Raw genomic sequence first — 8,570 nt, 5'->3', positions numbered from 1 at the left:
TCATTGGAGATCTAATACAGTGCCTATCAAATGGACGGCACAGATCAACCACAAGTACAAGTGGACCTACTATGAATATCATGAGATAGAGAGGGGGGAGGGTAATCATGTCATTTTAAAAATTTTAACGTAGATGTTAAAGAATGACTTTTTAACAAGAGAAAACTGTTGGTGCGCTTAAGCTCACCATTTTTTGGTGCGCTTAAGTTGTTATAACGCCTCCCATTCGTTTAAATGTTTGGGTCCCGCTTAAGCGCACCAATGGGAGGCGTTATAACAACTTAAGCGCACTAAAAAACTGGTGCGCTTAAGCTCACCAACAGTTCTCTCTTTTAACAAATATGAAATTTATGAGGACTGTTTAGCAATAATTTTGAAAGTCAGGGGCTATTTGGCAAAAATCCCTTTCTGTTTTTTTCCATGAAAAAATCGGTGGAATGTATATGTATGTAAGCAAATAAGGAAAGAGAGTAAAACGTCCAGCTAAATCTTCCTTCCATAATAACTTGCAAATTGGAAGGACGTGTAGCTTTTCTCCTTATAAAAGTATGGTGTTGGAGAGGTGAAAGTAGGAATTCTCTTTTCACAGAAAATGGCTAGTTTCTCATTTCTATCATCTTCCTTTCTCCTTTTCCTTGGTTTAGTTCTAGTTGTGGAACTCTCCAATGTAAGTACTCTCTCTCTCTCTCTCTCTCTCTCTCTCTCTCTCTCTCATCTGTTTTACAATGGGGGACTCAATATGTTACAGTGGCTCCTGCCTTTGGTTGATCTGAACCGTCCAATTGATTTGCCTTACTTTGGACCCCAAAAATCATGTTAATCATGTAATCCCAACATTTGATAATATGTATTTTTTGGGGGGAAATGATTTCAGCGCTCCATTGTTTTGATAAAGATGCGCGAAGCATCCTCTCATGTAGTGTTTAAAGAGCTTAAAAGAGATTTTTGAAAACTGTAATATTCTACTGACAACCCTTTAAATACTACACAACAAAATATGCTTCACACATTTTTATCAAACATTGGAGCGCTAAAATTGTTTCTCTTGTTTGTCGTTGAATATGACTTTTGGAGCATGGGAGATCCAAAGCAAGATCTATCAAATGGATGATTCAGATCAATGAAATGTGGGACCTACTATGTCCTCTTGGTCTGTTCTGGGATGAAAAAATATGGGCGATGATAAATTAGCACCCCCTGTACCATAATTGACACTCCTTTAAGGAGGGTATGTGGCAGACTTTAACGCGGTCTAACCTCAATTCCCGCTAAAGGGGTGTGAATTATCCTACAGGGGGTGCAAATTTATCATTGCCCAAAAATATTCTATGAAATATTTGTGGGGCCAGGTTGTGACTTGTGAGAGATGACCCAAAAGAGGCAAAAGATTGAGATGAGCATGAAAATTCCTTGAAAAACAGGAGGAAAAAAAAACCCAATTTGAAGTAGTGTATTGTTTTTCACTATCTTTTGGGATTTTGCATGCTTTCTCCACTCCCGCCCTCCCAAGTCTCTTTCCCCATCCCTCCTTCATAGCTCCTCTCTCACAATTCGGTTCACCCCAATATATTCATGGTTGTCAAACATGCCCAGGAGAGATTGTTTCGGCTCCATCGCGACTAAATTCATCGCCTGAAATCAGCATTTTAACTTTTCTATGAAGGGCTGAGATTAATCTCACTAATAAAAACATGTTTTTTAATCTCATCCCTTCACAGAAAAGTTAAAGGCTGATACATCTGGCCAATACCCATAATCGCAAGGGAGGTGAAACCATCTCTATGTATCAAACATTATTTCGCCTTTTTAAAAATAAATAATAAATATCATATATTCTTGCAGGCGGAAACAACTATTAATAGTGGCGGCCCAACGTATTCCCCAGCCCCGGCCCCGGCCCCGGTATGTTCATATGTTGGAAAATATATTTAATATTTTTTTGAAAATTTCTTCTCTGATCATCAATTTGGTAAATTAACAGGAGAGTGGACCAGGATCTGTTCAAGCCAAAGGTAGTATTTATTTCTTTTTTAGTCTGTATTTTGTTCGTATCGTAGAACAATAAATAATCCTAATGATGATACCATATTGATTGATCTAGACCGTCGATTAATAGAACAATCCTAAGTTCCTAACCATCTGATAAAATATATATTTGTTTAATTAAAGACCCCTTGAATTTGAATTTTTTTTTTTTTTTTTTTTTTGTAGATTGCCCGAATAAGTGTGCATACAGATGCTCGGCCACGGCACACAAGGAGCCATGCATGCACTTCTGCGTAATGTGTTGCACAAAATGTTTGTGCGTGCCATCCGGCACGTACGGGCACAAGGAGGAGTGCCCATGCTACAACGAGTGGAAGAGCAAGAAAGGCAAACCCAAGTGCCCTTAAATTTTTATTTTCGCTAATGTGGAATAATGGAGAGTGAAGGGATTTGGAATTTGTTTGATAGATGTCCTCAATTTGTATCTGGAATGAATTATTAATATGAGTGAACATTTCCTACACACTTGTGTAGGTAAGTTACCTACACACTACCTTAAAATACAGTGAGGGCTCACATTGTTTGGGTGATCCAAACAATTCATTTGAATGGTCCTCACATAGATACGGTGTCCACAAAAAGGCATTGTTTCAAACCCACTTCTTTCGCATTCTGTTTTTGCAGTTTTTGTTTTTCTATATATGTTTTCATCTATTTTTTTGAGCAAGAGAAGTTTTACATCGGTCATTATGGATTATCATTTCTTTGTATTTTTGTCTACTATATGTTTTGCTAACTATAATTTTCAAGCTTATGATTGAAATTTGGGATTTGGGAAATGATATCCCCCCCAAACAGTTTATGTGAGAACGGCTCTCTGCTTTAGGATAAATTTACCTCCTTTAATGTTTTTATTTGCCTTTAAAACTTAACGAATAATGTCAAGGGGGTGATTTTATCTGTCAGTGGGGGAAAATATCATTACCCTGAATTTAATTTTTTTTAAAAAATAATCTACGTTAAAAAACAACAACTCCCTCAAATTTTAGAATTTAGATGATAAACAACACCATCATCAAACTTAACAAAAGTGGCATTACAAATTTGCGATTTAAGCAATTTTGGTTGAGAAACTTGGGTTAATTAGCGTTTTGTGGAAGTTGTTCTATCTTAGGTCACCATCAAACATGCGTGCAGTGCCATTGGAAAGAGATCATCTAAAGGGAAAATCTTGGATCTCACATTGTCCAAGAAAGGATTTGGTGGACGTTGGAAATTCATCCTCAAACGGGTCCCACATCGGATCTAAAATTTTCCAAGAGGGGAGTAGATAGCCATTGGATATCGATCATATGTGCCTTAGATCTTAGATTTTGAAAGAGTTGATTTGATAGCAATTGGAGATAGTTCATGCGACACATCCAACCTTGGACATCACATTGCCTAAGAGCCAAGTTGATAGCCATAAGAGATGGATCACCAAATGGGTGCCAACTTGGATTTCACACTGCTCAAAGGTGAAGTTAATAGTCATCAGAGACAAATCATCCAATGGTGAACATTTTTTATCACTCATTGCCTACGACTGAATTTGATAATTCTTGGACATATTGTTACATAGGATTTCCTAGGAAATTTCACGGAAAGCCATTTCGCAGCTCACTTTTGCAGATAAGAACAGCCATCTCAGATGAATAAGACAAAATCTTGTAAAAAATAAGCCTGTGTCGCAGTTATCTCCCGCAAAAGTGAGCTGCAAAAGGGCTTTCCTCGAAATTGCCTTGCTGTCATCTCCCACACACCCGCGCGCGAACACACACACCTCTTTTCTATTCTCTCTAATCTATTTCATGTATAAATGCAAAACAAGCTTAGAAGTGAAAAGATAAATGGTATTGCTACTCTTCTACTTTCTATGTTTAAAAATTACAAACTTACAGAATAGGCTTTCTTTGTATAAATGCAAAACAAGTTTAGAAATGGTATTGCTACTCTCCTACTTTCTATGTTTAAAAATTGCAAACTTACAGAATAGGCTTTCTCTGTATAAATGCAAAACAAGCTTAGAAATGAAAAGAGAAATAGAATTGCTACTGTTATGGTTAAAATTTACAAACATACAGAATAGGCTTTCTCTGTTAGCACTTTGCATGTAAACATCACAACTAAAACATTTACAGAATCCATGCTTGTTGTAAATTACTAAACAAAGAAGAAACTTACCAGAAGGGAATGAAATGAACATTGAGATAGAATAAATCACCCTGAAGATTTTTGTAATCATTCGATTTGCTGAACAAACTGTTTCAATCCTGTGGTTCAATTTCCTTTGGGGCAGTTTAAAGCCTGTATAAATAATGTTTTTGAAGTGATTCACTATAACCCATGTGATTCCAAAGTTAATCGACCGAATTATCAAGCCTTTGGGTAAGAGAGGAAGCGGCAAAGGCAAAAAAGGAAACTTGAAGAGCAGTACATATCAAAGATGAAACGAAAAGAAAATGATGATATGGTGGCAGAGCAGAGATTGTGAAAACAACCAGTGCTTGATCACGAACTAGTCATTCATGGTTCTTCTCTCTCTGTAAATCAGGCGCCTCGAGCGGGAAGCACATTCTTGGTATAGTGCAGTAGACGGAGTCCCTCAAGCACGAGATATCAAACAGCTCGATAAACCTGAGGTCAGATACCCTGACTTTGGCAGCAGCGAAACATTGGTATTCCTCAAAAATAGAAGACAAACACAAATTCTGCAATTTCCTAAAACAGCCCACGAGGCAACCCGTCCGATGCTGTAGAATGTAAATAGCAATAGATGAATATGTTATGCAAGTATTTGAACACATATGTATACTTAATCCACATTGAAGAAATAATGATATGGAGTTGCAGAAGTTGATCCATACCTTTCCTCGTTTGCAATGGATCAGAACTGGATGATTCCTGACATCTGGAGACACCAAAAGAGGATTTAGTATTTGAACAACTAGAGGATTGGAATCAGAAGTAGGAAATGTTTTTTTATTTTTTATTTATTTAGTACCTAATAAGACTGAGAGAGCCTCCAAGATGATATCCTTGGGTATAGTCACAAAAGGCTCCTGCGGATGCAGGCATTTAAGGTCAAAGAAATGCATACAACACCACAGAGAATACAACAGACATTAACTAAAGATCCTTGTAGTTTTTAAAAATGAAAAGTTCTTCCGTGTCGACGTCTTGTGAAGAATTTAACATCTTCTAGCGATGTGAAACAACCCATTATATGCATATCATCAATGACAACCTCTAGTTCCCTGATTTTTCATTTCTACAAAAATCTTCATGAAAGTCAATTTCTTGTCCCTAATTTTTAAGAGAAGCGAGCCAAGTCTTGTCTACATTTTCATAGAAAGGAAATAGTTTTGTTAAGATATCCTTCCTCTTCAGGCTTTTCACATGTAGATAGAGAATGCTATATACTACTAACATAATACCATCGGGTGTTGCAATCTTAGAAGAAATATAATAATTAAGCAAAGTAAGACGTGAACTGCAATACATTTAAAATGAATGAGTCATAGTACAGTCGCCTATCTTTTTTGGCTAAAAAATCTTATTAGTCGGATCAGCATCAGCTATCCATGTTGTTCTGTATTAGTAGAGCACATATTTATTATAAGCTGCTACAAAATATAATGTAATAACCGCATTGTCACATGAAGCAAACATAAGTTGCATGAAAATCGATTGAAAAAGGACATCACAAATGCCACAATTGAGACTCGATTTGCCGAAATCTGCATGAAGGCACCATGGAAGTACACATTCTATATCCAGGGAAAGCTAGAAAGTATAGTCAGCCATTCTCAAGATTGAGGAGTGTTATAGTTGGCATGTTCACGTATGTCCTTGCAGCAGCATTTGTACCATCCACCCTAAAACTAGTTACTTCTGTTACCCAAAGAATCCAGTGTAGCATCTCATATCACATGCAAAAAGCATGAGTCTCAGATATGGAAACGAATGTTGAAAGGCGACTACCCCGAAAAATCCCACATGTTGACATGTCATATTACATAATATTAGTTCATAAATGTGAAAGATTTAATATCCAAAAACACATAAACAACCATCTAAGTAGTATATAGATGGTACCTGAAAATAACATAAGGTTCTTCCCCAACATCTACCATGTATATCCAACAATATAACCTTCTTTAAAATGGGGGTGTCGTTGTTACATGGTGCAACCTCCCGGTACTATCTGATCGTGGTCGCAATATTTAAATGTTATAGATGATGATTAAATAACAAGAAATTCACATGCTCCTAAAAATTGATGAAACATTGTATCTGCTTTCAGATGGCAGTAAAATTATTTTCTAATCCACACACTATGAATGCATAAACCTGTGGAAATTTAGCCTAGTCCTATCTTATGCGTATCATCATTGCACATGTACTTGTGGATGAATGTTCCAGAATGGCTTGGATTGTTTTGTTCAAGCACGTGAAAACATGTAGCCTCGTCCTCAATCATATGACTTCCAACTTTACTGGCCAAGAAAATCAAGCTCTATAGGTCCCAACACAGAGAAAAGTAAATCCAAAAAGGTACCAAAGCCAATTTTTGTGCAGCAAGGGATCATGATAAGTTTTCATGCATAAAATCCACAAAGTGAGAGATCCATATCCACGTACATCCAAAGGTCAAACCAACGTTTAAAAACTTGGACTTTGATGAGATCTCGGGAAAAGGTAAAAATGACTTGACTCAGGTGAGTCAAGAACTGACCTTGTCAAATTTCCATTAACTCAGGCAAGTCATGACTTTTTAGTGGTGTTGGTGGGGCAAAACTTGGAGGAGAACTCAACCAAGGTAAAAACAAGTTGACTCAAGTGAGTCGATGATTGACTTGTGGAGTTTTTTAGCAGTGGGTTAATGCTTGAAAGAATACTACTACAACAAGAACGCACCTTAGGCACCAAGAGAATTGTCCTATGTGAACAAATTTCCTCTTGAGGCATTATCTGTTTGTTTGAATTTTGAATAGAAGTGGATATCCCAGTTGAAAGGATTTTCAATTTCCATGATTATATGATGGCATATGCATCATTAAGAAATCCAAATCTTAAAAGGAGTCAATTTTTCTCCTCTGCTTTTGTGCTGAATACCATTATACATAAAACATCAGGATTATGACTGATTTACATAGTAATTTTCTCCCACATTAACAATAAGTAAGCATTAAAGCATCAACAAAGAAATCCATATATAAATCAGTAAAATAGAAACAAAATGAAAGAAAATAGAAAATTACCTTGCTTCCTTCAATTCCAAACTGGAAAAGCCGAATTCCACGAGATCGAAGAAACTCTGAATTCGCCTCATGGTATGGTTCAGGACACAAATATCTGTCCAAAATCTCATTAAATCAAAATCAAAATTATCTAATAAGGAAATGTTGAAAAAAAATAAATTAACAATCGATCCAAAACCCTAACCCTAGAGACCTAAAAATCTAAAATAACATAAAAAAAGAAGAAGAAGTGAGAAACCTCACATGATGGATCGAAGGTCTAGGGTTTCAAGAAACTCGAAATTGTTAGGGTTTGGAAAACCAGATCTGTAAATCCCAGTCTCGATCATGCCGAAATTTAGAGGCGGAAACAAAACACATTCTTCATCCTCTTTCTCCATCACCATAATTCCCATCAAACTCTTTTAATTTCTCCTTCAATTCAAAAAGATAGACTAGGGTTTAGGAGAGATGTGTCTTTTTTATACTCCTAAAAGTCAGAGTCGTTGAATAAAAAAAACCAGAGAAGAGAGAGACTAGGGTTTAGTAGAGACGTTCTTGTCCGTACGGGTCGCTGCATCTTTGGGAATATTTCTAATTCTTGGATAATCGTTTTCTTGTTAAAAAGGAAAGTTAGAATTTGGAGGAAAGTGGAGCGGAGTTTGAATCTTTTATCCGTCCTCACTTTTTTTAAATTTATTTATACGAAAAGTCCGAGGTTTTCCCGGGTCTTTTCTGAGGGGTGTTATTGTCCTCGTCAAAATTTAATTTAATACAGCCTCTCCTCTGACTTCGGATTCCTTTGTTTTTTCTCCTCCTGGACTTCTAGAGAACGGACTATCTAGCCACTGTTTGGAATCGTGGCTAACAGCACCAGAAGAAATTTATGTTAAATCTAGACCGTTGATCTTGGAGAGCATTTGGATGACTCATCCTGACCATGGTTTTAAATTTACACAGAAATCCGAAATTTCAGCAACCTGAAATGGTACCGGATTTCGGCCGAAATTTGTTAATAAATAAAATATTATTTTTTAATGGTGTACCCTATTTCGGCTGAAATTTCGGTTTCGGTGAGGGTCGAAACCGCATTCCGAAACTGAAATTTAAAACCATGATCCTGACAGATCAAAAATTGTAGATTTCGGATTGATCAAAGGTCTACAAAAAATCAGCGGATTAAAAATGAGAGTAAATCACCAACCCAAAATATAAAAATTAAGAAAAAAATAAAAAACAGCCCTGATCCGGACCCACCAAAAAAACTTTGAGAAACTCTACTTTCCAAAACCCATTCAACCA

General features: G+C 36.6%; 2 protein-coding genes across 2 annotated transcripts; one reads left to right on the top strand and one right to left on the bottom strand.

Moving 5' to 3' along the window:
• Nucleotides 1–592: 592 nt before the first annotated feature.
• LOC143862466 (peamaclein-like) lies at nt 593–2,484 on the top strand. The gene is made up of 4 exons (XM_077373516.1): nt 593–667; nt 1,843–1,902; nt 1,982–2,012; nt 2,212–2,484. The coding sequence occupies exons 1-4, from the start codon at nt 593–595 to the stop codon at nt 2,391–2,393; spliced, it is 348 nt and encodes a 115-aa protein (XP_077229631.1). The 3' UTR covers nt 2,394–2,484.
• A 1,565-nt stretch (nt 2,485–4,049) lies between these two features.
• On the bottom strand, nt 4,050–7,993 carry LOC143860630 (inositol diphosphatase DSP1-like). Its single transcript, XM_077371369.1, has 5 exons — nt 7,533–7,993; nt 7,290–7,383; nt 5,030–5,087; nt 4,893–4,936; nt 4,050–4,778 (listed from the first exon to the last, which is right to left on the bottom strand). The coding sequence occupies exons 1-5, from the start codon at nt 7,682–7,684 to the stop codon at nt 4,548–4,550; spliced, it is 579 nt and encodes a 192-aa protein (XP_077227484.1). The 5' UTR covers nt 7,685–7,993; the 3' UTR covers nt 4,050–4,547.
• Between the last annotated feature and the right edge of the window lie 577 nt (nt 7,994–8,570).

This window comes from Tasmannia lanceolata, unplaced genomic scaffold (genome assembly GCF_043159265.1).
Source record: "Tasmannia lanceolata isolate RefF3 unplaced genomic scaffold, GAP_Taslan_0.1 ptg000037l, whole genome shotgun sequence".
NCBI lineage: Eukaryota > Viridiplantae > Streptophyta > Magnoliopsida > Canellales > Winteraceae > Tasmannia > Tasmannia lanceolata.
The sequence above is the reverse complement of the archived record's forward strand: the minus strand, read 5'-3'. Positions and strand labels throughout refer to the sequence as shown.

What these genes read in the sequence shown, in the direction of transcription:
- LOC143862466 (XM_077373516.1), top strand. Translation starts at nt 593, where the DNA reads ATGGCTAGTTTCTCATTTCTATCATCTTCCTTTCTCCTTTTCCTTGGT. An exon ending in CAGCCCCGGCCCCGGCCCCG is followed by an intron (nt 1,903 to 1,981) that starts GTATGTTCATAT and finishes GTAAATTAACAG; the next exon opens with GAGAGTGGACCAGGATCTGT. An exon ending in AGGATCTGTTCAAGCCAAAG is followed by an intron (nt 2,013 to 2,211) that starts GTAGTATTTATT and finishes TTTTTTTTGTAG; the next exon opens with ATTGCCCGAATAAGTGTGCA.
- LOC143860630 (XM_077371369.1), bottom strand. Translation starts at nt 7,684, where the DNA reads ATGGGAATTATGGTGATGGAGAAAGAGGATGAAGAATGTGTTTTGTTT. An exon ending in TTGGAATTGAAGGAAGCAAG is followed by an intron (nt 5,088 to 7,289) that starts GTAATTTTCTAT and finishes CTGCATCCGCAG; the next exon opens with GAGCCTTTTGTGACTATACC. An exon ending in GGCTCTCTCAGTCTTATTAG is followed by an intron (nt 4,937 to 5,029) that starts GTACTAAATAAA and finishes TGGTGTCTCCAG; the next exon opens with ATGTCAGGAATCATCCAGTT.